The following is a 27,702-nucleotide window of genomic DNA, read 5'->3' as shown; positions in this document are numbered from 1 at the left end:
GAAGTGAGCGGGGGGCGGCGGCGGGGCGCGCCGGGCCGGGCCGGGCAGGGGGGGGGCGCGGGCGGCGGCGGCGCCCCGTGGGCCTTCCGGCTGAGGGACCCGCGCGGCGGCCCGCGGGGCCCGGGCGCCCGGTTCTGAGGGGGTGAGGAGAGATCGCGGGCCCAGGCCCCGCCTTCCCGGGGCGCCCCCGCGGCGGCGCTGCCCTCCGGGCCTGGGCCCCTCGGATGAGGCGGTGAGGCCGGTGCCCTTCCCCCTCCCCTCCCGGTTCCTGCCCCCCCCCCCCTTCCGCCTCCTCCGGGGCCTCGAGGCGCCGCGCTCCCTGCCCCGCTCCCCATGTAGGAGGGGGTGTTGGCGGCAGGGAGGGCTGAGGCCGGGGTGAATGGTGCCAGGAGCGGGCGCTGAGGAAGTTTGAAGTTCGGGGGTTTTGGAGGATTCCCCCCCTCCGCTCTCTCGAGCACAGTGGAGGAGGAATGCCAAATCCGGAGAGACATGGGGGCAAGAAGGACGGGGGCGGCGGGGGGTCCTCGCAGCACGCGCCTGGCAGCGGGAGTTCGAACAGCAAGGAGAGGCACCGGCTGGCCTCCAGGCACAAGAGGCATAAGTCCAGGCACTCCAAGGAGTCACCGCTGGCAGCCCAGGAGGCAGCGGCACCCTTGGGCGCGATGATCAAGCCGCTGGTGGAGTACGATGACATCAGTTCGGATTCGGATACCTTCTCGGATGACGTGGGCCTCAAGCTGGACAGGAGGGAGAACGAGGAAAGGAAAGCGGACAGGAGCGAGAGGATACAGAAGCACCGGCACCACCAGCACAAGCGCATTCGTGAGCTGATGAAGAGCAAGCAGGCAGAAAAAGAGAGGAAGTTGGAAAAGAGCCTGGAGGCATCCAGCAGGTCGGGGTCCACCAAGGAGAGAATATCGGGATCCTCCAAGAGACTCCTTGAAAGCGAGGAGCACCCGAAGTCGCTGTCCTCAAAGAGTAGCAACAAGGAGTCCCGGTCAGCCAAAGCGCACAAGGAGAAATCCAGGAAGGATCGGGAGCTCAAGTCCAGCCACAAAGAGCGCAGTAAAAGCCATCGGAAAAGGGATGCTCCAAAGAGTTACAAAACAATTGACAGTCCCAAGCGGAAATCCAGAAGTCCTCACAGAAAATGGTCCGACAGCCCTAAATTGGACGACAGCCCCTCAGGAGCCTCCTACATCCAGGAGTACGATCTCAGCCCTCCCCGCTCTCACACATCCAGTAACTATGATCCCTACAGGAAGAGCCCCGGCGGCTCTTCGCGCCGGCAGTCGATCAGCCCGCCCTACAAGGAGCCCATGGCTTACCAGTCGAACACTCGTTCTCCCAGCCCTTACAGCCGGCGGCAGAGGTCCATAAGCCCCTATAACAGGAGGCGCTCCTCGAGCTACGAGAGAGGCAGCGGGTCGTACAGCGGGAGGTCCCCGAGCCCTTACGGCCGACGGCGCTCGAGCAGCCCTTTCGCCGCAAAGCGGTCCGTGAGCCGAAGCCCCATCGCCAGGTGCGTGCCCTCTGCGTTGTCTTCCGCGCCCTGGGGAATGGGGAGGTGTCTGGGGGTGGTCGGGGTGGCTCTGGGCGTGGGAGGGGTTAACCCCCTTCCTCATCTCGGTGGGGCCCAGGTCACTGGCTGCCTAATTTGGCTGCAGAGTGATTTGTGGGGAATTGCTTTGGTTGGGTTCATGGCAATTCCCTTTAAAATGGTGTTCACACTTTGGAAAACACCTTCCTGACTGGCGGTAGGCAGCGTCCATGTTGGCTCTCAGCAGAGAGGCCTAGGGCTGAATGAGCTCCTGGGATTAAATTACACCCACCTCTGGAGGTGGCCCCCGCAGAAGGGCCGAGGCTCCTGGGGAGGGTTGTGCTCTGAAGGGAGCCGGAGCCATTCCGCTCCTGATGCGGGGTCTAATGCGCTTCCCTGGTGAGGAGTTCAGCCAGGGAGAATGTTTTCGCTTGTTTCTGGAAGCTTTTATCTGTTTACTACGTGTAGGAACTTGATCACACTTTTCAGGAGGGTGGCCTGTTTTGAGTGTATTTTGCTCTTCGTGAACTGACCTGTCTTCTCAGATGACCACATGTAAACTCTCATCTTTCTAGCCTAAACTTTCTTTTCTCAATACTAGAGGTTCTTGGTTCCATTCCGAAATCGGGGCATTCTGGAAGGGCGAGTAGGAACTGGCTGTATTTTGGCTTAACTATAATTTTCTCTTTTTTTTTTTTTCCTTCAGTCAGTAACCTTGCTACAGAAGGAAACTATTATTTGAAGGTAGTTCTGTGTGTTTTATTTCAGATGTTCGTTAATCATCCTGTTATACGCACAAATACATAGTCTAATGTTGATTCTTTTTTTTTTCTAGCTTCAGCTTATGTTAAGCGAGTTTCCAGTTGTCACCATGGGTGCTGTGGAGCTTTGGTTGTAGCTCCATGGCAATTAAGATGTGACCTGGAATGTAATCGCTATAGAAATGCTCTGCGCTGTGTTAGCTGTACTGCATCCTCTGCTCCAAACAGGAGCTGGGAGTGAAGAGGCTGCCTCCAGAGCGCATTTATGTGATCAGCAGTTCCCAAAGAACTTCGGGCTTTTGGAATTCAGCCTTTGTTACTAGAGCGTTTTTCTCTTAACTTCAGGAATACTGTCTTCCATAGTGGGTTTGAAATAGCGCCTTTGTCCTTGCTGTGAGAGGTGTGTTGGTTTTAGGACCCTGGAAGCTGTTATGTAAAATCTCCTTATTCTGCCGTGGTTTTACGTGGTGAAAATTTCCTTTAGGCTGTTTCTCCTCTGCCCTGTTTTCTCTGTGTGCACCTGAGAGGTTCTGAGGGATAGTCCTTGATGTCTGTCTTCTCTCTCCCCTCAATCCTTTTTGCCCTGGTGGCACTGCTCTTACAGGTTATTGGCTAATACTTTTCGAAGAGTAAGAATACAGTAGTAGAAAGCGTATGTATACCTCATCATATAATCGTTTATTACAGCACCTGTTTAATGTCCGTGTTCAGCCCTAACCAGGGAGAAACCATGTGGAAACTGGAGTGGTATACAAAGAGGCGGTTTTTTTCCCCGCAGGTTACTCCACTTCCCAGGTGAACCTAAAGCTTACTCTTTCTGTAAATGGCTGGTTGCTTCTGACTTGAGAAATCAAGCAGTTATCTTTTCCTGATCTTAATTGTGGGAGCAACTTTGAAGCACTTTGTGCTGCTTCCCTGAACTTACATACCTTCGTAAGAAACTTTTTAAGGGCATCTTTGACTCACTGACAGAATGCTAGACCCCAAACCAAAATAGATTCCAAAGGTTACTTACTGTTTACGCTCAGCTTGTACTGAATTCTTTGAATCTCTGACTTCAATTGATAACCTACTACTCTTCTCTCTTTTCTGGGCAGATAACTTGCTGACTGTGCGATATATTCTTTTAAAGCAGAACAAAAAACATGGATTATGCCTTCAGAAAACATCCCCCTGAAGTGATTCTAGTAAAGGGACAAGGGGAATTTAATGTGTTTTCCATATGTTAGGCAAATTGTAAGTTGTAATTCATTGTTGGTTTTGCTTCGCTGAGCGTGCAGCCTGTACAGTGAAGCACTTGGTGTAAGTTTATGGTCAAACGTCTGCTCCAGAAGCCGATGGTGGGGCTGCCCCTCTGCTGACGGCTCTTCAGGAGTTCACCCGGAGGAGTGGATCGGCTGAGCCTTCCTTGCCAGCTTTGCTGAAGCCAGCTTTGGTTGAGCTGCTGCAGATGAGTGTGTAAATGGAGGCAGCTGACTTTGCACCAGAGTAGCCGGGGAGTGACTGCAGGATCTCTTCTGTTGGCTCCTGCGGAGGGGCAGGAGCAGTCTGGGAGAGAAAACGTCTTTAACTGGCACACTCACTTAGGCAGGGAGCATCTGACTGTGGCTTAAATTCTTCAGAGGAGGTAACGCAGGCTTTTCTGGGTCACTGAATTATTTCCACTGACTGACAATATGGGGTTTTTCAATGCATTCTGTGTTTTCTTTAATCTCCATGTCCAAAATACAGCATTAGGAAACTGAATCAATGTGCTGTGCTGATTGGAGAAAATACTGAATGTTTGCATTTCAAATGGCTGTGCAAAGCAACTTGCTTTCAATTTAGGAGGAAATGAGGATGATTTGGTCAGTAGGGAAAATAACAGATGCGGCTTGCCATTCCTTGTAGTGACTGTTGTCATTGCAGCTAAAACTAGAGGAAGAAATTCCAGAGTCCTTCAGCTTGCTGAAGGTGGGTTTTGTTCTGTGCTAATTATAGCAGCAAACTGTGAGTGTGTGCACGTGCTGGAATAGTGGCCACTGTTACGCAGATCCTTGCCGCGGCAAAAGGTTGTCGGGCATTCATAAATAAGAAACGTTGGCCTTCTGTTTGAGCTTGTTTCCTGAGCAATTAGAGCACGGGGCATGCGGTCAGGCTTCCTGGATACTACTTTGCACTTTACTCTTGACTTCTGTTGTGGCTTGGAGCAGGTAAAATATTTTAATGTCTGTAGATGTTCCTAGGAGTTTGTATAATGGATAATGTGGAAGTACGTAGATGTGGGGCTTTGTTCTGCCAGCTGATTTAGGGTCACCTCTGCTAATGGCTATTAGCTGTGGTCGTTTTCAGCATGAGGAGGTCTGGGGGGTTCTAGCATTCCCTCCTCCAAAGACGGTTCTAATCTTCTGATTGTATCAGTTAAATAAATCTAATAATGCTTTTATATTTGGATTTTTAGATGAGCCATCATCTCTGACTTCTTTACGTTGATTCACAGTCGTTACGGTTAGTATCGCGTATCTCTAGTTTCCGGTGCTAGAGAGACAACAAGGGGTTTTTTAACCCCAGAGCATTTTTATCTAGAAAACGAACTTCATGTGAGACTGAATTGCCCCCTGCCCATCCCTCATAATCTTAGCAAAGCAAGTAAGCTGTAGAGCGTTACCTTAACACACGTTAAGGGTGAAAGGGGTAAAAGCGCTAACTAACTGGCTGCAGGTAAAGCCATGAAAAGATCGTTCCAGAGGATGGAAAGAGTATCATTAAAAAGCAAAATCTGCCTGTGCATCTTCTGTCTTATTGCATCTTTTGTGAGATATCCAGTAGTGATAAAAGCAAGTGTTGCTGTGGAAGACCGCCCCTCGGCAAGTGCTGTAGTGGTGTTGGGGCTGTTGATGGTCTAGTGATACGAGGTAAAATTTGGCGGTCTATTACTGGTTGCGTTGATACAGCTGGGAAAGCAGACACGCTTCTGGATGTGGTGCCTTTTTCAGGTCTAACAAAGAAGCCATAAACACCAAGCTGGAAAATAGGCTTAGAAACAACAGCGCTCTGTATAATAACTGTAGGTAATTATCATTAGACAACTGAAGAGAAAAGGCGTGAGTGGTGCCTGAGGAGCGGAGAAGACTACTGGGAGGGAATAAGTGGGTTTAGTCGTGGTAGAACAGAGGAGCACGTATATTTGTTGATGGAAGATCAGGGAGTCATCCCCAGCCCTTGTCAGGTTGGAAGTGCTGGTTCTGCGGCGCAGCTCCTTCCACAACAGCTCTTGCGTAAGGGGGTCCTGTCTGGGCACCCCACCGCTTCCTCCAGCGTTACTTTTCACTTGCTTGTGTCCCTGCAGGTGTCTTTGGTAGCTGCATTTCTAATGTAGTACTTAAAAATAAGGTAAAATTGCACTTTTGGAGATGTTTACTTTGTCAGAGCTGTTGAGTGATCGTGTTGAGAATGTTGCTCTGCAACCAGTTGAGTTGGAATAACTGTTGGGGGGGTAATCATGGGGGAGGATGGGAGACAGGGAGCAGGAAACTGAGTATCGCAGCATCTTAAGCAATCTGCCCTGAAATAATTGTAACAGGGAATGCTAACCCCAAAACTATTTGTGGTTGCAGTAAACGACATCCTACAGGATTTATTAGGAATGTTTTCCTTACCCTGCGAATGTCTTTGAGCACAGTGAAAACGTAGCGGCTTTTTCAGCTCCTGGCAGCTTTGCACTGGGATGTGGCAGGTGAACTGCTATCCAAATGGTAAACTGGGTCCGAGACCATTAATTCATTAAGCAGAACCCTTGGAAAAAGAGATGATCCTGAGGCAGCATTCCCATTACAGAACAGCGTGTTGAAGAGGAAAATAGTTGAGTGACTTCAGATGACGCTTTTTTTTCTCCTTCTGGTTGTATATTTATTTTCTAAGTCTAAAGGTAAGGACTACCTATAGTCGTAGTGTTCTTTGACCACTGTTAGCACGAGGTTTGGGGTTGCAGTTACTAGTGAGAGGGCAGAATGCTGGTGCTTGGAGCAGCAAGGGAAGAGGGTTCTGTTAAACTCCACGAAGCTGTGCAGCGAGACCCTTCACCTCCCGTGCACTCACAACCCTGTCCGTCCTTGAAGGTGCTGGTGGTGTCTAGCAAGGAACTCTGCATTAGTCTGTCTCAGTTCTCCAGTTTATTTTCCAAACGTTTGTTGTCTCAGGATAATATGGTGTAGCACTATAAACAGTTTAGACCTTGTTGGTAATTACATTCGGAGTAGTTACAAGCGAGCCAGCATCTACTGTGTTTAAACCTGCTTCCTATTAGGTGTTTTTTATAACTAGTGTGGAACTATATTTTGAGAGAATTCCATATTTTCAAAACTAGATATGTTCTGAGTAATAAATCACGGAATAAAAATAAACTTCAGGCATAGTTTCTGGTGTAGTATTCATAGGGTCTGATCTCAGAATTTCTTGTTTTCCTGTTGGCTCACACAGCTTCTAAACCCATCAGAGCCTACCACGTGTAGAGTTAAAGTATGCTGTCTCGTAACCTGCAAAATCCTAGCTCCTCCTCAAGTGGGAGGAAACAGTTCTGTCTTGTCGGTTATTTTGACATGGACACTGGAAGTACCAGTTTCCAGTTCCATTTTATTTTTTATCTTGTTTCCACATCAGTCTCCACTGAGCTTGTGGTTACTGCTGTCTTCAGACTAGGTTCACCCTGTGTTCATGGAGCATACCCTGATGGTGTGAGGTGTTTCCTGCCTTGCTCGTTGCTTGTATTGCAACACAGATTTTCAGTGTGGTTTTTTATTTCTGCATATATACTTAATTTAGAGCCCGTTTATTGTAGAGGAAGACTGAAACCCTCTGGACATACCTCAAACAGAATTAAAATTCCTGGGTTGTTTTTTTCTTTTTCTGAATCACAGCATGCAGATTTGAGTTCTGATGGTAGTAAAAGAACCAGGGGGAAAAATTAGCTTGAAGTGAGATGTTTCCTGAGGCGACATTCCCGTGAGGGCAGTCATATTTTATCTGTTGTTTCCTTTAAAGTTGTACATAATTACTGTGAAAGATTCGTAAACTGCCAGCTCATTCTCTCAACTGAAGTCTTCCGTTTAGTGCATGCATCTGTGATCTCGTCTTCACCTTGAGGCTTGTCCCATCTTGATCCTTCATTTCTGTCTTAACAGTATGAGTGTGAGGGTAGTCCTGACGTTAGAAGGCTGGATGATGACCTGAAACTTGTACTGCTTTAGTCAATGTCGTTTCAGTAGCTTTAGTCTCTCCTGACAGGTGTTACGGACTCTCTGAACTTAGTTGACAAATAATGGATTTGAATTATTTTCAAAGAGAGCCACTGATGTTGGTGAGTAGCTCAGAGGTTGAGAGATGCTTCGTTTCATTTATCTTCTCCCCGTTCTCTCCACAGGAAGTCTGTGAAGTCCCGAAGCCGAAGTCCTGGGTATTCAAGACACTCATCATCTCACAGTAAAAAGCAGAGGTCTGGGTCACGCAGTCGCCATTCCAGTATATCCCCAACAAGGCTACCGCTGAACTCCAGTCTGGGGGCAGAACTCAGCAGGAAGAAGAAGGAGCGAGCGGCAGCAGCGGCGGCTGCAGCCAAGGTGGATGGGAAGGAGGCAAAGGGCTCACCTGTTTTCCTGTCTAGAAAGGAGAACAGCTTAGCTGAACTTAAGGAGTCTGGAACAGAATCTAAAAAGGTCATCAAAACTGTTAAATCTGAAAAATCATCTTCAGATACAGAATTAGTTAATTTACTGTATACGAATGCAGAGACTAAAGCCCCTGCAGAGACAACAAAAATCAAGACAGAGGAGAACTCTGAGAGGAAACATCCTGCTCCAGTTAGAGATTCGAAACAGACGGGAACAAAAGACTTGAAGCCTGTAGCAGTGGTAGAGGACCTCCTATCTCCAAAAGAGACAGACGCAGCAGAGAAGGAGATTCCACCCCCACTACCCTCAATAAAATCACCTCCTCCACCTCTGCCGACAACCACACCACCACCTCCAACTCCACCGTTGCCGCCTTTGCCTCCATCGCCTGCTGTTCCGCCGTTGCCACCATCCCAACTGACTCCCATTCAGGTCCCTACTTCTGCCCCAACGTCTTTGCCATCTTCTTCCCACCCAAGGACGTCTACTTTATCCTCTCAGGTGAACTCTCAGTCCTCTGTCCAAGTCGCTACAAAAACACAAGTGTCTGTGACGGCTGCTATCCCACACCTGAAAACTTCAACGTTGCCTCCGCTTCCGCTCCCCCCTATTTTAGTTGGGGAAGATGACTTGGATAGGTAAGGTCACACAAAAGCATCCCGTTTGCATTTAAAAGCAAAACATTGAAATAAACAGATTCTTTTGGTTAGTTTGACAGTTGCTAGCTTATCCTGCAGAGTACACCGAAGACTACGCCGCTGGTATAAGCGCATTATTGCACGGCCGTTCCTGGTTTTGGCCTTGTCAGGTTTATGTGGAGAGTTTTATGATCCTGTGCAGATAGTTACATCTTATCTCGGTGAGAAAGAGAGGTTTGGCTGTTGTTTTAGTGCTGGTTAGTAAAGGTTTCACACCGCTCATTGTTCATATTTATTACAGCAATGAAACATGGATCTGGAATTATGTACCGCAGCCATTTGCACAGGCTTATTTTGAAATTGCTTTTTTTTTTGTTTGATTCCTCCAAAACCTGTACTTAAGTGACAGGAAAGAGCTTAACAATTCCGACACAAGAACGCTAACCAGAGCTATTTCTGTTCCAAATTCATCCAACGTGCAGGTCATGCCCACATGTAAAAAATGGCATTGGTTTAACTTAAGTATTGCCTTAATTATTGAATCATTAATACAGCCCTTATTGCTTAAGAAGTAGGTATTGTTTGTTTGAAAAAGAGTTTAAAAATTAAGGAGTGAAACTGCACCTAGTTCAACTTTGTTTCCTATAATTTCTAATCGAAACATGCAGGCTTAATTCTGCCCTGTAATTGTAGCTCTCGCTGCTCTGGGTCTTAGCTGGTGGTGGTCTCAGCTTCTAATATGAACTTGTCTGAAGAACCTTACTGGGGCGGAGGAGAGGGGAAAGGAACAGAATATCCAAAATGGAGGTGGAGAAGAAGAAAAAGAAACTTTTTTTCCACCCCCCTTTTATAGCTGTTAGTATGTTGTAGTGCTGTTTAACGTAAGGTCATCACTGATACTTTTTTTTTCTACTTGATCTGCTTAGCCTGTAGTTCCCTAACAACTTCTGTATCTTTCCAGCCATCACTAAAGATGTACTAGGTATCTCATTGGTTAGTAAAGCGTGTTTTTTAATGAGTAGTGTGTTACGCAATAGTTATGACTTGCTATAATCACCCTGTGGTTGAAGTGAACACAGTATGTTGCATATTCTGATTCATTTAATTGATTTTCATGGTTTGGCCTGGTATCTATGTAAATTAGGGTCATGTTGTCACTGTGATCAACGTAAAAGTTAGGCTTGTGCATGTTTATGTTGCCCTTCCTAAGCTGTGTAATGTTGTTCAGCAAATAGCTATTTAGTTTAAATGTGTCTGTGATGAGCATAGCTTTTAACAGATTGCAGATTTTTCCCAACTCAAATGCCAGTCTAAGCAAGATTCTGCTGCTGTGTTCCCTTAGTTCCAAACACAGAAATTGTCCTGCAAATACTGAATTTTATTTTTTTTAGCCACTCACACCTAGAGCTCTGTTTTACCATCCAGGTGTGGCTTAGATTTGTAAAAGTGTGTTTTATCTCTGCCATCACTACGAACTTAGGAGTGTGGGCGATAATACAGCTGGTTGCTAAGCTTAGTAAGTGGATTTACAGTGACTTTTTCCCAATAAAAGGACAGGAAATCCCGCTTCGTTTTGCTGAGTCTAGTTGCAGTTGCATATGGCACTGACTGCGTACCGAAGCTCACTCTTAATCAACTGCCTTCGTATTTATGAACAAAACTTTTCTTAGACAGACTTTTGTTTTCATATGCTGAGGCTGGGAGAACGCTCCAGCTCTGAGACCGTGGTAAGCAGAGGATTTGGAAACGTGCTTTGAAGTATCCAAGTACAAAACACCCCTCGTTCAGTTAGAGACTCGTTAACCTTTCCTGATGCTTGCTGAGCTCTCAAGACTTATCATCTGTCTATAATGCTTTCAAACTTCACAGCAGTCAGGGTGCACCGTGGGTCGCTTCACCTAGCAGGAGGTGTAGCAGGAGGAGAGGAAAAAGCTGTTGAGAAGCAAGTGGTACAAACTTTGTACAGGTTTGGTGTTGCACTCAGAAGTTGCGTAGGATCCTGGGGACATCTGGCTGACTGTTCACAGCACTAGCGTAGTTAAAAATGCAGACCTGACTGATGGCATTCCTGCTATTTTAGGGGAGGGGAAGAAGGGAGGTGGCTTCTAGGAGTCTTTGTTAGGCAGTTGGCGTTGGCACTTTGTCATTTTTCTGCTTGAGCAGCTCTGAAGGGTCCGTTTGGCTTTCTCGCTTTGAAAAAAATGCCTGGTGCAACGTCTGAATGTTCTGGGGGTACCTGAAGTTACAGTAACTGGCTAGTAGCACTAGTGCTGCTATGCAAATAGGTTAACTAAGCAGCTGTAGGCAACTTAAGCACAGATAACAGTGTGTCAGTGAGAAAATGGTAACTATTTGGTAAGAGGGAGATAAGGGACCTCCTGGGAGGCTGGGCACCTGCAGGTTAAACCTACAAGCACACCTTCGCCCTTCCCAAGGGAGTCTTGCAAAGAAGTTGGGTTTTGATGTATGTCTGGAAAAAGGATGAATCTTTTTGACAGGGTCAAAGGGCCCAAGCTTAGTGTACGTATTAGATATTTAAATACTGTCAGGAACAAATAAACTGCCAATTAGAAGTGGATTAAACACAAAGTCAAATAACTGCTTTTTTGTTACTGTGAACATTCAATCTGTAAGAACTGGACATTAGATCAGTGCTTCAAATTCACACATGAAAGCCATAAAGAAAACAAAACCTAGCTGATCTGCTCTGTTGGAACAAAGTCTCTTGCCTCCTACACGGGGTTGTGCGCCCTGGCTGTCTAGATCCCGCTTTGAAGAACCTCTGCTGAAGTTTAACGTGGATTCAGCCTTGGTGAGGTGACCCGGCTGGCTGTTACGCTGCACGTGAAGACTTTGCAGTTAATGGGTGGTGAGCTTCAGCTCGTACAGCTCTCGCACTTCTGGTGTTTCTAGGATATGTAGTGCTGGTAATAGTGCCCGTCAGTGAATGCTTTCCTCCAGAGGTCCAGGCTGGTGTGACGTGCGGTTAGTTCTGCAGCTGCCCCGTGACTTCTTAGCAGTGGGATACGATTGCTCCCCCATCTTTTACAGAAGATGTCAGAACTCAGTGCCAGAATAGCGTCCTTCTTTGTCTTGCTTGTTTCTTAACTATATTTCACAAGAGATTGTAGTGCAGATTAGGCAGTGTCTAATAAAAAAATTGGGAAAATGACCTACTTTCATCACTTCATTTATGTGGAGTTCTCTGTGCTGAAGCGTTAGACCTGGTGATGCTGACAAACAGCAAACCTCCTGCTGCTGGCCTAAAAACAAACCTTGGAAGGTTGTTTGTATCTCTTAATCTTTTTCTTTTCCTGGTGAAGTGGAGATTTGTGGGGAGAAGAATTCCTGACTATTCAGACCTAGGAATTCTCCCTGCTGCATACGTGAGAGAGAAACTAGGTTCTGCTTATGAAACTCTTGCCAGTCTAAACCAAGCTCCTGATGCCATTGGTAATTTGATTTTTCTTTTTAAAAGTCAACTTTCGGTTTCTCAGCAACTTTCACAAGTTAGAGCTACATTTCAGTCCTTGCTAAGAGGTTTAAAGTTACTTATGTAGAGAGATTTAATTCTGGGTTCATATTTATAGTGGTCCTTAACAAGTCATGCATTTAATTTCACTATGATAAATGGGCTAAATGAGGAAGTAAGGGTCAGAAAGTGGGTGCTGGCTGATAACCTGAACTGTCTTACAGGAAGCTCAGAATAACTACTTATTTGTGCAGATTGAGCAAGCTCTACTTGTAGAGAGCTGTGTGTTTATTTGAAGACATTGGTTCAAACCTAACACTTTTCTCTCCTGATGTATTATCATTGAAAATTTAAGGCTGTTTTGTTTTGTACTTGGCTATGCTAATTTTGGCACTTAAACTTGGGCTGCTAACTTTACATTCTCAAATAGAGAGCTGTTGTCCTACAGTAGGCTTTTTTGTTTGTTAATTGGCTGTTAAGTCTGACTTTTGTATTGTATTAACTTTTCGGAGTTTAGTCCAAAAGAGATTCTTCCTCCAAAACCTGTGAAGAAAGATAGAGAGCAGAGACCACGACACTTACTCACGGACCTCCCGCTCCCTCCAGAGCTCCCTGGAGGGGATCCATCTCCTCCTGACTCCCCGGAACCAAAGGCAGCCACACCACCTCAGCAACCGTTCAAAAAGAGACCAAAGTAAGGCTGGCTTGCTTTTTTCCAGCTTTTCTTGAGTTGTTAGATTTTCTGTTTCTTCACACAGATGTCAGCCTAGGTTTCCTAAAGCTTTAGGTTTCAGTGTATACTGCAGCACTCCTAGAAGAGCTGATTGCACACCCTGTGCTCCGTGTGGAGACGGCACTGTTGAAAGCACAGTCATTTTTGAAATTGAATCTGGCAGCTGCTTTGCCAGCTCTCAGCAGCCGCCTCCCCACCATCTATTGGATGGGGAGAACACTTAACGTGCACTTACTTACAAATCTTGAGCAGGATTTAGTTCAGTTTTTTATAAATTCTTTTGTCCCCAGACTCATTTGAGTGCTGTCTTCATTGCAGGAAGTGAAATGTGGAGAAAACGAGTTCATATTTCTACTTTTTCTTATGATATATTAACTGTTTCCTGCGGGTTGTTTCCTATTTGGACCACTCACAGCTGAAGGCCACTTGCCCCATCTATTTGAGAATTAACAGGACAGCCGTTTGGGAAGAAGAGGAGGTTGTGTAAATTGTGCACCAAATGGAGACCACGGTTCAGGCGTTGTACTGAAGCCGTGATGGTTTCTGTTGTCCTCTCCTTTGAGCCTTTCAATGGTAGAAGTTGCTGGAGTGTGTCAAATTCAATCTCCAGCCACATCTACCCTGAAAGCTCTCTCATCTTTTGATTTAGCCTATAGCCTGCAGGCCAAAGAAACCTCCTGATAAGTATCCCTGTATAAAGCTCGTGGTGCTTCTGGGAATTGGTTATTCCGAATGGAAGACGTACACCTTTTCTTCATGCATGATTGAAGTATTAGTCATGTTGCATGGTATATACAACTTCCCCCGATAACAAAATTTATGCACTTGTCAAGGAAGTGAGTTCCCTTGGTCTTTTGTACACAGAGTGCTAGCTGCACTTTGGACATTTGATTTTTTTCTTTAAAACAATGTTTCTGCAAAAGATTCCAAACATTGACTTTTATCCTACTGTAGCATAATTCTTTGCTATTTTTTTAAAGATACTGGTTTGGTTGTCCTTCTTCAAGCTACTCTCAGTTAAAAGTATATAATAAGATCTTTGTAGAAATCTGTGTAGCTAACTGCATGACCCAGGTAGGCTGTAGCAAAATGGTTCTGCCACCTCAAAGTCTGGAGAATTGAGGTGGCATAATATCCATTTTGGTTGGCTTCCCCACTCTTTGCACTCCTTATTTCCCCAGGAGGAGCTATGTATTGCTTGTTAGCTGTATGCAGCTGATAAATGTATAACTCAAGTTGAAAAGATCTGATAGTGAGAGTGTTCTGGCTGGTGCGCTTTAGTATCTGAAGGAAATAGAAGGATAATATTACAGGCCCTGCTGTACAGGATCTGGAGTAGTTGCGATTATATAGCATAATTCATTTAAAATCTACTGAATACTCAGTTGCTAGGAGTGTAAAGACGGGGTGCCTGACCTTTGCTTTTAGGCTACAGCTTAAAACAATCGAACGGGCATTTGTTTGTGGGATGGGGGGTGAGGTGGAGCACTCGAGTGTCTAACAGTCCTCTTCCCTCTTTCAGAATCTGTTGTCCTCGGTATGGGGAAAGGAGACAGACAGAAAGCGACTGGGGGAAGCGTTGTGTGGACAAGTTTGATATCATTGGGATTATTGGAGAAGGGACGTATGGGCAGGTGTACAAAGCCAAGGACAAGGATACAGGTAAGGATGCTGAGTGGCTTCAGATTGACTCCACTTCTTTCAGGCCTTGTTACTGTGGGTGTGCTTAAAACCCATTCCAGTGTTAGCGGTGTTGCTGGTTGATGACGAATACCTGTAGAACTAGAAATGCCTCCAGCCCTGGAATAAGCATTTATCCAGCCCTGGAATAAGCATTTATCCAGCCCTGGAATAAGCATTTACATCAGGTGTTTTCAAAAGGGGCAAAAGAACAGAGGCTCTGAAATCCTGGTAGCTGTGAGTTAGTGGCCAGCTGCCCTCTCTGCTTGTGAAATTGTGTGCCCTGTGTGTATAGCTATGGCAGCCATAGGTGCCAACTGAACCCTGCTTTCTAAACGTGCCTTGGTCAGACTTTCTTGTAGCAGAGCTTGTGAAGAGGACTGGAGTGGGGTAAGGTAAGGTAACTTACCCTTCCAGGGTAAGTTTAAGTTCACCTGTGTGACTTTCAGCTGAAGCAGATTAGGAGGAGCACTGGTGTCATCTGTCTTGAGTTGTTGGTGTGATAAGTTCTGACAGAGCAATGTAACAAAAATTAGTAGGGTGGTAACTAAAGCTGGCTCTGCTGTTTCTTGGTGGGTGTTGACTGTGCTCATAGCTACATTCAACTTCCCCCTGGAAACCCACAGAGTTGTTAGCAATGATGTGTGCAGAGGCTTTGATGCTGACTTCTTCTGGCAGGTGAATTGGTGGCTCTCAAGAAGGTGCGACTGGACAATGAAAAGGAAGGCTTCCCCATCACGGCCATCCGCGAGATCAAAATCCTTCGGCAGCTGATCCACCGCAGTGTTGTTAACATGAAGGAAATTGTCACAGACAAACAAGATGCACTGGATTTCAAGAAGGACAAAGGTAGTATTTGCTGCAGGGCGTGGTTTCAATTAGCCAAAGAGGTGGTGATGCAACTCCATTTGTTTATTCTTAGTCTAAATCTAAAAATTTAAACTCTGGTGTAAATTCTTTTTTGCATTCCTCCTTGGTACATAGTTCCAGCAAGTTTGGCGTCTGGATTTGGCCTTACGTCAAAGGATAGATTCCAGTTAAAATGAGTTGTCGCATTGCAGAGCAGAGGTAGACACAGGCTTAAGAGGATGCGTTGCATTCCTGTAGAGCTGTAGAGTCACAAAAGAGCAGTCTTAAAAAAAAAAAAAAAAAAGCCTTTACAGGATCACTTTTAACACTGATTAGTAGCAAAAAACTTACTAATAGTGTGAAAAGTTTTCTGTCCTCTGTCACTGTGGAAGAAGCGTGTTCTTGCATCCCACTAGCTTTTGTCCGGGGCCTTCTCTTCCATGGGAGAGAGGGGAACAACACAAACATCAGTTCAAGCCATGCATAGCAGTAGTCTCTTCAACAAACTAGCTTGAAAGGAGAGAATAAAACAGATAGGTAAATGTGACTAGGATTTCAAAGGAATTTATTTTGGGGTCATATTTTAATTTCAGATATCAGCTTGATGCATTAGAGGGGCTGCTTACTGTTTTGGTTTTTTCCTCCCCTTGAGGAAGAAAAGTCTTCTGGAATGCCCAGCAAGCCCTGAATATCACAAGACTGTGTTAAAGAAAACTCCAACAGAACACAGTCAACAGTGCATGAAAAAGAATATTTCAGCAATTGAATCTACTTTCATTCATCCTTTTCCTTTGTCTCTCCTCTCTTGTCTTAAATCATTTCTTTCTTTATTATACCAGGTGCCTTTTACCTTGTGTTTGAGTACATGGACCATGACCTAATGGGGCTGCTAGAATCTGGCTTGGTACATTTCTCAGAGGACCATATCAAGTCTTTCATGAAACAGTTAATGGAGGGTCTGGATTATTGTCACAAAAAGAATTTCCTTCATCGAGATATTAAGTGCTCCAATATCTTATTGAACAACAGGTAACGTGGGAGTAGATACACTTCTGTCCAAGCTCTTCCCTGTGCTCTCCCTGGGTTAAGCTGAGAGCACACAGTTGTCTTCACCTTGAGTATGCTTAGGAACAGGAGGTGTTGATTCACTGCAGGAATACAGCCCCGCGTGTTGCCACCAGTGGTGTGAGGAATAGTTATAATTAAGCAGTGGCTTTCCTGGGTGCTGCTGCTGGCTGAGAACACAGCTCCTGCTGCAAGGGTGAACAGCCCTAAGGACCTGCTACTTAACTTGCTCTTGGTAGCAGTCTCTCCACGTGAGGCCCTCTGCTCACTGTTTTGCAGCTCCTTACAGTTAGCTTTCTTTCATGTTGACTTGAAATAAATGGGTCTCTGTGTACACTTGGTCTCCATGGTATTTTGGCAAAAATACTGTTTATTGGAAGTGTTTGTATGCAGAGAAACCATTGAGGGCTAAGGTAGGAAGTAGCAGTTCTCCATGAATGCTCTCTCTCCTCTAGATAGCAATGTTTGGCAGTAACGTAGTTCATCACAGAATACATAACAATTATTCATTTGCTGTTAATTCTCAAGTCTTTATCGAGATACCCATAAGAAAACTTTGAGCCTGTGAGAATTATGCTGTGCTTAATTGCATCCACATGTCTGGATATCCATCTAAAAAATTTCTCTGGGACATTGGTCTATTGGGAAGGGTTTGTGACAGAGATGAGACTGAATTATTGTGGGGTTTTTTTCTTTTCTTTTCGTTTCTTTGAAGCATTAAATAGGATCTGGAAAATTAAGACTGGCATATCCAAAAGTAATTACTGCAAACATTGCTTTGTTAGGCCTTTCTACTACATGAGGGGGATTTCCTTACCTCTTAGTGCTTGCAGCCTGTGACCCTAGCTGTGATTCAAACCAGTGACTGTTCTTTGTCTTTCAGTGGGCAAATCAAACTTGCAGATTTTGGACTCGCCCGACTCTACAGCTCAGAGGAGAGGTGAGGCATAGCGGGTTGGAGGAAGGGGGAAATAGCTTGCCTAGGTGGGATGAGTACCTTTCTTCTTAATATCCGCATAGTCCCTTCACTTGGAAGTCCTGGCATTGCCTGAGAAATTATTTCCAGTGTAAGTGGTATAATGCAGCTCCAGCTGTTGAAAAAATATACTCCTGGCTGGTATTAATAGCTTTTCATTAGACAAACTAGCTGATAAGGAACCGAAACATCTTCTCTGCTTGCCACGGACCTGCCGTGGACCACATTTTGCTCTGAGATCAGTCACTGTTCAGTCATGGCAGCCTGCTGCTGCCTGTTGCAGGTCAGGATTTTTCAGTCTTGGGTACCTACAGGTTACCGTCTTGTGCACACAGGCAGAGCTGTAAAATCTGTGATACCTCATCAGCTGTATTTAACTCAGGCAGGTGCTGTGGAAGTCTAGGCACTTGAAAGCCCACTGCTTCTACTTACATGCCTAACTCTGCAATTTGGAAGTAGAAATGGCAGTTTGGAGTTTATGTGGTTCTGGTCATCAGTTTATATTTGTATCTTGCATTCCAGCCGTCCATACACAAATAAAGTCATTACATTATGGTATCGACCTCCAGAATTGCTGCTAGGTGAGGAGCGTTACACACCAGCCATAGATGTATGGAGCTGTGGGTAAGTGCCTGGTTTGTATCTTTTATCCTCTTTGGGCTGTGAATGTCAGCACACAAGTAGAGTAGTTCTAGTGGAAGGTGGTCTTTGATTTGTGCTGATTTACGAAGCTCTATCTGTTCCAGCTAGGCAGAGTGTTATGATAGTATAGGAATACTTTCAAAATTCTGTGCTTTGAGGAAGTAGGTGTGTCATCTAACTAAAACTATACCATTTAGCAAAAACTCCTAGAATGAGTCTTTTCTTGGTACTGACATGTGAGAGCACAAAAAGTATCTATTCTCGCTATTTAAAAACCAAACCAACCAACTTCTGATAATAAGATAAGATAACTAAGATCAGGAGGGGTGACAAGCTTACTCTGTGCTGGTCATAGCTTCAGTCTATGGTTTTAATGACCTAATAGAGTTTTTCTGTAGCCTCTTCAGATTGCTGTGTTTGTCACCTAATCTTTTCAGCTAAATCTAGGAAACATTTTGGAGTAGAGGTTCCAGGTTTCTAGTAGTGTAGGGAGCCCTGTGAACAGGAGGAGACTGGGCAGTTCAGCCACAAAGATGGAACGTTTTCCAAGGGATTCAGAACCAGAGACTCGGATTCAGCATTCAGAAGTGGGACTGGATTTCCCAAAGTGCGTACTTCCCATTGTGATATTCACAGGTAAACTTTCAGCAGAGCTTAGTGCACAAACAATAAAGGTTTGTAAAAGCCAGGCCCTACTAATTACTTCTGGAAACTCTGGCCATGAGGTTCAGTTGCTGCTCAGTGTCCTGTGCCAAATGAGTGGGGTTAGCCCAGTTCCAGCAGACAGGTGCCCGTATCAGACCACAGCTATATTTGGCACAGATTGTCATTCCTGTCAGAAGGCTTAAGGGTAGATGTTAAGGACTGAATGAGTCAGAGTTGTCCCCTCCCTCCTTCTCTTCTTTCCCTTCCAGCTGTACAAATGTTGTGTGTGCGTACAAACGCTGTGTGTGCAAGGCTATATCCTGCGCTTGGCAATGACAAACAGTAAGCTACTGGCAGCTGAGGATAATTCAGGCCAGGAAATTTGTAAAGTTGAAAAGATAAATGGGCTGAATCTGGAGGAAAATGAGATGCCTGGCTGTTTTTCTTGTCGTGCTATTGACACATTCTCCTTCCCCTGCAAAGAGTTAAAGCGTGAAGCCTGTGACGTGTTAACCAGCCTACTAGTGAATGTTATTTCCCAGCTGTGTACAATTGGTGACTCTGTACACATAGGTTAGTTTGTCAGTTCTCAACTACAAGCCCTGATGCAAATAACTCTCCTCAGGCAAACCGGCTTCTGAACAGAAATGCTGCAGTGTTCAAACGATCATCCCAAGGGTTTGCTGTCATGACCTCTTGCTTTTCCTCTTTCCAGCTGTATCCTCGGGGAACTGTTTACAAAGAAGCCTATTTTTCAAGCCAATCTGGAACTGGCTCAGCTTGAATTAATCAGGTAAAGCATTGCACATGCATGTCTATGAGAAGAGGTGCTGCAGAAACTGCTCGTGCACACAGTCTCTGTGTTTATAAGAGCCCTCTTTCTCTAATCTGCCTGCAAAATACTGTAACTGCGAGTGTGAATAGTTAGGCTGTGTCCTACCATCAAGTGTGTGGCTGCTAATGTAGGCACCCTTAGTAAACTTTGCTGTTGTTAGTTGAGTGCAAAAATCATGAACCTACATTACATCTCACACTGAAAATTCATTGTGTTGGATGGCTTATAAACTCAAGGTAAGCATTTTTCTCTTCCTGATACATCCTTTACAACCCGAGGGTTATCTAAGCTTTGTTGAAGTGTGCTCGGACCGAGGCTATTGGTACGCTAGGTTGCTTAGAAAGGAAATGTTTTCACTTGGGTTGGTGACTCTTCTCCTCCTAGCTGCCTTCCACCTGCTGATCGTACTCTGCTTTTCTGGTTCTCAGCCGGCTCTGTGGGAGCCCCTGTCCAGCGGTGTGGCCAGATGTCATCAAGTTGCCCTACTTCAACACTATGAAACCGAAGAAGCAATACCGAAGGCGCCTGCGTGAGGAGTTCTCCTTGTGAGTTTTGTTAGAAGAGAGGATAAGTGGCTGTGTGGTGTTTATGGCCTTCTATTAGATTGTGCGACTCATCTGCTATCCTTTGGCTCTAGTCTACCTGGCAAGATAAAGCGGTGCTTCCCCTTCTTGCCTTCTGCCCTCGGGCAGCCCTTTCCAGGAGGGCTTCTCCTATCTGGGGAAGGCCGGAATGGGGTCACTGTCCCCTTTTTAAGTATCTGATCTGCCACAGGTGCCTGCTGGAGGGGTTCCCTGCCTCTGCATGCTTGTGACACTTCTTTCCAGGTGCAGACCCTAGCTGGCACACTTGGCAGTATGGCATTCTCACGGTGCTGAGGCTGTCTGACTTCAGAGACATGCTCTCTGGGGGGAGCCTATAATGGTGTGATAGTCTTGTGGGATTTGTAGCAAAGTTGCTCTTCATAAATGGCAAAAATTAGACTGAAAATATTGCATACCTGATGCCTGTTCTGTTGATACCTTCGAGCTGCTACATTGCTTAGCAGTAAATTTTGACTGCATGGATTTCTCTTAGGCCTGAGGTGTCTTTCTGAAAGCGGGCTTCTCCCCCTGTTCAGAACAGCAATTAACAGCCATATTTCCAACTCTGTGTGCAGCATTCCTTCATCTGCTCTCGACCTGCTGGACCACATGCTGACGCTAGACCCCGGCAAGCGCTGCACAGCAGAACAGGCCCTGCAGAGTGACTTCCTTAAGGATGTTGACCTCAGCAAAATGGCACCTCCAGAGTAAGTTCCAGCTGGCATCCTCTACGACAGTGGGCTCTCTGCTAATGAGCTTTGGGAAGGAGCCACTGGCTTGGCCTTGGTTTTTTTTCAGTCGGAATTAAGTTATTACTTCTGGGTTCTTTTCTCGACTGCCCCTGCGTTTTGTCATATGGCTGCACAAATAGCTCTTCCTGTGTTGTTGGTTTTCTGCCTGATAACAGGCTGGTTTTATAAAGCTCTGTTTAATGCTTGTAAGGTGCTCTAAAACTCTGTTGGAAGATATGCAAGAGCAGCATGCAGCATATCCCTGTCCTCTGCGCCATGGAGGACTGGCCAGGCCTTGTTTATGCCACTTGTTAATTGACTAGAAGAGTGGCTGTTGAGCAGCGTCACACTGCAGCTCTTTTCTCCCGCTCCAATCAAGCAGATTATAAAATTCTGCTCTAGCTGCTTTGCAAGCAAGTATGGCAGTAGCTTTTGAGATTCTTGTTTCCTTCAGAGTTACTAAAGGCAGCTGCTTTCTTAAAGCCACCAGACTCTCAAAGCTTGGCGGACTTGCACTCATCGGGGCTTGTCTGCATTGTAGCTAACCCAGTCCATTCAGGGGTGAGAGCCTAGTGCAAATTAGATGATTCACATGCAATTATTCTGCCTTTCCCAGTTCTAGGACTTGCCCCTTCTTGGTTTAATAGTATGGTTGCCGTCAGAGGAACATCTGTGCTTCTCTTATGGCACTAATAACTTTCTGTGGTCTTTGAAGATTAAATGGGTTTTCTTGCCACGTTTCTTAACTGATAAGTGTTGTTCTCTTCCAGCCTTCCGCACTGGCAGGATTGCCACGAGCTGTGGAGCAAGAAGCGCCGACGGCAGCGGCAAAGCGGGATTGCAGTGGAGGAGCCACCATCATCAAAAGTTTCTCGGAAAGAAACTACCTCTGTTACAAGCACAGACACTGTCAAAAACAACAGCAGTCCTGTGCACCCACAGCCTGCCCAGCTCAAAACAGAGGCTGGTGCTGGAGATGCAGTAGGTCAGTGCCCAGTCTGGTCTGTAAATGGTTCCTCCTGATAAGTTACCTCTCTGGTCTGGGTGTGGGAGGCTTACGTCTATTCTCAAGCCAGTCTGGTTCTTTCACCTCTATTTCTACAGAAAGGGCATTCCAGACTCTTCCTATCCTGATTTTTTTTTTTCTTCCTTTTTTTTATTCTGCTGTGAAAACTGTTGGCTGCAAAGCATTCTGGCTGGTCTTCAGAAGTCACTCACTGATGAGTTGAATATGAATTTGTTCTATGAGTTATATTATTGGTTCTGAAACGTGCTTTCACAGAGAATAATGAAAGGAGTTACTGAGTCACTTAAGACAGCGAAGTCACAGTTAATAGGCTGGAAGGTACAGCCCTGTAAAGGGTGTGCAAATGAGCTGAAGTTTGATCTTGTTGATCAGCTCGTATAAAGATTAGGCATGGGATGTAACAGGCTAGTGGCTGGTGGGCAAAAGTGTACGTTATTGCATTTTGCTTGTTGCAGAAAAAGTCACTTGGTCATAAAGACTTGCAGGACCAGGACTTCTGCACTGCTTCCAAAACCATGACCAACCTTCCTGTGTCTAAAAAATAGTTGGAGGGGAGGTATTCTGATTCCTGGGAATGTGGAGATACACAAAGCTGCCCAGACCATGCCAAAAGTTCTGTAGAAGCCTTATAAAAACCCAGATATGTGCTAAAGCTTCCTCTGTGTCAAATGTTGTACTGACAAGTGACAAGGAAGACAGTTTTTGCTCCAGAGAATGCACAATTCATGTGTTCAGTGAAACATGGCAGAGGGACAAAAGGTGATGGTTGGATTAACAAACAGCTGAGAAGAGTGAGTATCAGGTTCTTAGTTGCCTACCAGCAAGAGGAGCTTAATTTTAAGATTCTAAAACCAAACCTTTGCAACCTTCTTCCCAAAAAGTTTGACTTACAAAGTCAGTGTCAGTGTGAAGGGACACCCTTGTCACTTGTCACTCAGGAGGCTCTGCTCCAGCATGGTGCAAAGGGAGGTGATGCCACTCAAGGGTTGTATTTTAGACTAACCTGGATACTTGCAGGTCAGGACAGAGTCCTCTCTGATCCCAGGCCAGCTTTCAGCAAGGAATTGCCTTCTGCTTGACCTAATTTCTTTTGCTGCGTCAGTAGAACACACCCTTCCTCCGTCCCAAACAGCAGCTTAGCTCCATCCCAGGAAACCCGCTTTCCAGTGCAGGGGGGAGTGCTTTTGATCCGCGGAGTGCTGCAGAGACCTCGGGAGGGGCTGAGCTGCTGTCAGACTTGCCGCTCTGATTACTGCTGGAACAGGCTAAGGGTTTCCAATCTTCATCACGCGTCCTCACACTTGCTGCCCTAACTGGTGGTGTACTTGCTCACCAGTCTGATTCTTGGGATGCCCTCAGTTAGCTAACCGAGGAACGGGGAGGTTTGGCTCAACTCAGCTGGTTTTTAACAAGCAGTTACGTTGGTAGGTTTGAGGGGGCAGTGAAGAAGCTTCCCTCCAGCTAACAGAGCAGAACCCAGCTGTAGCCTTGGGTGAGTGCAGTGTGTGCGCAGTACCACGGGGTGCTGCTGCAGTGCTGTTCAGAGCTGATCGCAGTCTGGAGGGGGCAAGCCGATGGTGGAAATCTGAGCAAACTTACCCTGGAATCCTCCTCCCGGAGCCCCCGTGCCTTCCCCTGGCCCAGGGACATGAAGAAGAGGTGTTTGTTTGCATGTGCAGTGTCACGATTACAAACCAATGTGATGTAGCTTTGCCTAACCTTCCTGTGATGCTTCTTGTGTTTCCTGCAGGCCTTGGAGAAATCACCCAGCAGCTGAATCAGAGCGAACTAGCTGTTTTACTGAACTTGCTGCAGAGCCAGACTGATCTGAGTGTCCCACAGATGGCCCAGCTGTTGAATGTACACTCTAACCCAGAGATGCAGCAACAGCTGGAGGCTCTCAACCAGTCCATCAACGCTCTGACAGAAGCCACGACTCAGCAGCACGAGTCTCAGGCGGCGGCAGCAGCAGAGGAAGCCATAGAAGAGCCACCCGCGGAGGCCCAGCTACCGGAGGAGCAGGCGACTCCAGAAACAGCCAGCGCTCAGGGAGATATGCAGAATGTGCTGGCCGTTCTGCTGAGTCAGCTGATGAAGAGCCAGGAGCCTGTTATAACCCTGGAGGAGAGCAACGGGGAGAAGAGCGGTGAGCAGCGGGGGCCAAGGAAAACCCCTACAATGCATCCGGAGGAAAGTACAGGTAAATAATGATGACCATTGCTTGTGCATCTTGGATGCCGTGCACTTGTTTGAACAATTAAAGTATTCCATGTGAGTCCCTCTGGTTTAACCGCGGCCAGGAGGAACCGAGACGTTTGAGTGTTGTGACAGAGGGAGGCAGGGGGTGTGGATGGGAGGAGGAAAGGTGCTGGGTGCTAGAATGTGGTCAAGCCTCAGATTTCAAGACTGAGAAAGACACTGACCCACTCTCTGCGGTAAGTGCTGGACTGCTCAGGAGGTTTTAACAACTGCAGAAAGCCGAAACACAAAAATACTTAGTACTCTGCTTCGCATCTCCAAAGCATATAAACCCCATTAGTGCTCCATCATGAATGGGTCAGAGAAGATTAAAGGGTTTGGGTTTTGCCCAAAAATGAAAGGGAAACTTGGAGGGCCAGTTCTTCCTCTGATACCCCTAGTAATCAGCTTACACATTCAGGTAGTTTTCTTGCACAGGACATTGAATCTCTGCGGATTTTCCCATCTTATTGTTTGTCCCAACTCTCTTTTTTCACCATTCCCTTCCTGCCCTCTCAGAAAAAAAAAAGTGCAGGTATGATTTTAAAGAACGTGAGAACTGAGATACTGGAGAGTGCTGGAAGGAAGGGATAGTAGCAGTTGTGCACGGAAGAAACTTGTGCATCCAGCTCCGCTGTGCCTGGTTATACGTAGGGTTGACTTTTATCAGTCCTGAAATTCAGCAGCTTCTGAAGTTGAGCCAAACGTCTGGTTCTTGTAGAGCAAATAAGAGGCATGTTTAAAAGACCTGATTGTATCAGTGAACTCTTGGATTTCCTTTTCAAAGGTGAGTGTAAATGTCTCCATGTCTTTTTTGTTTCTGTTGATTTTTTGAATTACTAGCAACATCCTGTGACGACCTCACCAAATTCTAGAAGCGCCTCCTGAGTATGTCTCAGACTCTCCAGGGAGCCTCTTTTGGCCCGATACACAACTCCTCTGCAATGTAGCTGAACGTGCTGTGTTCTCGTGCCTTCAACATACCCGCCCACCACAAGCCAGTTGTGATCGTGCTTTTTTTTTTTTTTTTGCCCTAGTACTGGAAGATAACTAGGTTATTGTAGAGCAGATTCAATTAAATAACATTGTTCTCTGTTTATAATTATTTTAAATGATATGCTGTCCCCAAATCAGCTTGGCTTTAAAATTACCTGAAGATTGTTTTCTGGATTTAAATACAATCTAGTTTTAAAGTGGACTGACTGATACGGGTGGAGGGGTGGTCCTGGAAGACTACTGGTTTTCACAATAAAGTTTGACCTTTTTAATAACCAGTTTTGCAAATGATTTGAGGATCTGATTCAAACAAGGTGTTCGTGGCCTCTTACGTCATCGCCAGTAATAACTTTAATCACCGTGTAGCCGATCCTTCTGTCGATGCACAGGATCGAGTCAGTTCAGTTGTGTTGCTCTGCAGGGGTCAGGACTGGTTTTGTGAGCGAAGGCGGCACGCGAGGCAGCGGGAGCAGATCGTGTCCTTTGGGAAGCTGCGTGTCCTCCCCTCTGCAGTGTCACTTCTAGCCGTGGCAGTGCCTTAGCAGGGGCAGGGCCAGAGCTCTGCGCTCGCCTTTCCCACCGCCTAACCAGGCTGCTTTGTTCTTCCTGCTGCCTCAAAAGCAGTCACACAAAGTAGTGGGAGCGTGGTGATGGTGGGGGGTGCGAAGGGTGCTTTTGTTCTTGCTAGGAGGGGTCCTCTTGAAACAGAAATCCTTGTGAGTTCAGGTCTGATTTGGGGGTGGGGGGCTGAGGGAGAAGGGATGGGGGAGCAAAATTACATCCTCGTGCTCCAGGACAGTCTGTACGTTGCATGCAAATATTTGTGGGTTGAGATTATTTTGGACTGTACGCTGGAAATATACTTTGTAAAATAAAAAGTCATAAACCAGGCGAAGCTGGGCCAGCGCTGGTAAGAAGCAAAGAGGGGACACCCTCTTGTGTCCCCGCTCCCTTCAGTCCCTGTGGTGTGGGTGCAGTCAGGATCTGGTGCATGTGGGTTTGGGGTTGGGTTTTGGTTTTGTGGGGTTTTTTTCTAAACCAATACATCGGGGCCAGACTCCATCCGCATGCAGCCGCTCGGCTGCCGGCGAGCCTGGTGCCGGTGCAGTAAGGCACGGTGTCCCTGTGCCGCAGGAGACCCCGTTTTCGGGGAACACGTGCTGTCGTGTGGCTCCACGTCTGTCTCCCGCTCGGCGTTAGCCTTTGATCCGAGAGCAGGAATTCCCTCCACGGGTGCCCATGTGTTAGGACAGCTGTTGCCGACTAGTTGGGAGCGTGGGGGACGGGGCGAGTACGGGGGAAAACGTTAATGAACGTGTGCATTGATCTTGCAACGAATGCCACCTTTTAAAACTTCCCGCCTCTTTCCAGTGCATCCTAGAGAGTGGACTGTCTCGGTAGGCTGTTTGGTTTTGGTTTTTTTCGTATGAATGTATGTATATCTGTTTGCGCGATGTTTTAAGATGGTGTTTAAAAGAAGTAACCCTTCCACAGCATGTCCTCCTCGCATTCTCCCACCAGAGAAGAGACCCCCCGAGCCCCCCGGACCGCCGCCACCACCGCCTCTGTCCGAAGGCGATCTCTCCAGCGCAGCCCAAGAGTTGAACCCGGCCGTGACGGCTGCGCTGCTGCAGCTCTTTTCCCAGCAAGAAGCGGAGTCGCTCGGCCACGCGACACACGAACACCAAGCCTCGAGAGCCGCGGACTACGGCAGGTCCCACTCCTCCAGGACTTACAGCGCCGAGGGCTCAGAGGGGGGATTCGGTGCCGAGGAGCTGAATTCGGGCCCGACGCTACTAGAACCCTCTGCCCAGCCTCTGGGGAAAAGCAGGACCTTCTTGGGCTCCGTGAGCCACCTTGGGGAGACGAGCAATTACCAGGGCACAGGATCTGTCCAGTTTCCAGGGGACCAGGACCTCCGCTTCGCCAGAGTCCCCGTCGCCATACACTCGGTCGGGCAATCTTTTACGAAAGCCGAGGGGAGCAACAACACGCTGGTACATCCAGAGGCCAAAATTCAAAACTACGGCGAGCTGGGAGCGGGGAGCGCCAGTTCCAGTGGGGCAGGAACAGGTCACAGCTGGGGTGCCCCAACCCAGGCGACTTCTTCTTACGGGAAGGCGTACCGAGGGCCTGGCAGAGTGCCTCCGCGGGGGGGCCGGGGGAGAGGGGTTCCGTACTGAGAGATGCGCCTTTCGCGCCGGTCCTCCCCTCCCTCGCCTCTCCACCTTTAACGACATGACTTTTTTTTTTTTTTTTTGCCAGAGCAAGGTCTCGTCCGCATTTCAGCCGCTGCAAAGCTCCCTGTTGTATTCCTTGCTAGGCTGCCGGCGGGCGCCCCGTGACTTACTGTAGGGTCCCCACTTGGGTGTCTCGCTGGCCAAAACCTCTCGCGCTTGGTTAGTGACAAAAAAAAACCAAACCCCACCGCAAACGGCGGTGAGCTTTCTGCCCTGAGCCAGCAGAGGAGGGGGGGGATCCTTTAAAAATAGGAGGAATGAAACAAACCCATCCACGTGGGAAGAAGGAAGTTAAAAAAAAAAGTTTCACAAGCTGGGAACTGGTGCTTCTCGGTGGGGAAGCGCCGGGCAGGGTTCAGGTAGAGCTGGGGGAGAGTTGGTTCCCAAAGCAATTTTTTTGGTGTT

At 46.8% G+C, this 27,702-nt stretch overlaps 1 protein-coding gene across 2 annotated transcripts; it reads left to right on the top strand.

The window, feature by feature from the left end:
* The first annotated feature begins 412 nt into the window (after positions 1-412).
* CDK12 (cyclin dependent kinase 12) lies at positions 413-27,280 on the top strand. 2 transcript variants are annotated; one of them, XM_059830218.1, is made up of 14 exons: positions 413-1,537; positions 7,700-8,584; positions 12,574-12,750; positions 14,312-14,451; positions 15,148-15,318; positions 16,158-16,347; positions 17,267-17,323; positions 17,882-17,983; positions 19,362-19,439; positions 19,910-20,026; positions 20,641-20,772; positions 21,567-21,781; positions 23,574-24,023; positions 26,579-27,280. In XM_059830218.1, exons 1-14 carry the CDS (start codon positions 471-473, stop codon positions 27,238-27,240), a joined length of 4,443 nt encoding a protein of 1,480 aa, XP_059686201.1. In that variant the 5' UTR covers positions 413-470; the 3' UTR covers positions 27,241-27,280. The 2 variants fall into 2 exon arrangements, with proteins under 2 accessions (XP_059686201.1, XP_059686200.1); XM_059830217.1 differs by having other exon boundaries at positions 26,552-27,280.
* Positions 27,281-27,702: the final 422 nt, after the last annotated feature.

The sequence above is a fragment of the Gavia stellata genome, chromosome 28 (genome assembly GCF_030936135.1).
Source record: "Gavia stellata isolate bGavSte3 chromosome 28, bGavSte3.hap2, whole genome shotgun sequence".
Classification (NCBI taxonomy): Eukaryota; Metazoa; Chordata; class Aves; order Gaviiformes; family Gaviidae; genus Gavia; species Gavia stellata.
The sequence above is the reverse complement of the archived record's forward strand: the minus strand, read 5'-3'. Positions and strand labels throughout refer to the sequence as shown.

Coding starts and splice junctions, on each gene's coding strand:
- CDK12 (XM_059830217.1), top strand. CDS start 471: ATGCCAAATCCGGAGAGACATGGGGGCAAGAAGGACGGGGGCGGCGGG. Junction 8,585..12,573: donor GGGGAAGATGACTTGGATAG/GTAAGGTCACAC, acceptor TTCGGAGTTTAG/TCCAAAAGAGATTCTTCCTC. Junction 15,319..16,157: donor GGATTTCAAGAAGGACAAAG/GTAGTATTTGCT, acceptor TTATTATACCAG/GTGCCTTTTACCTTGTGTTT.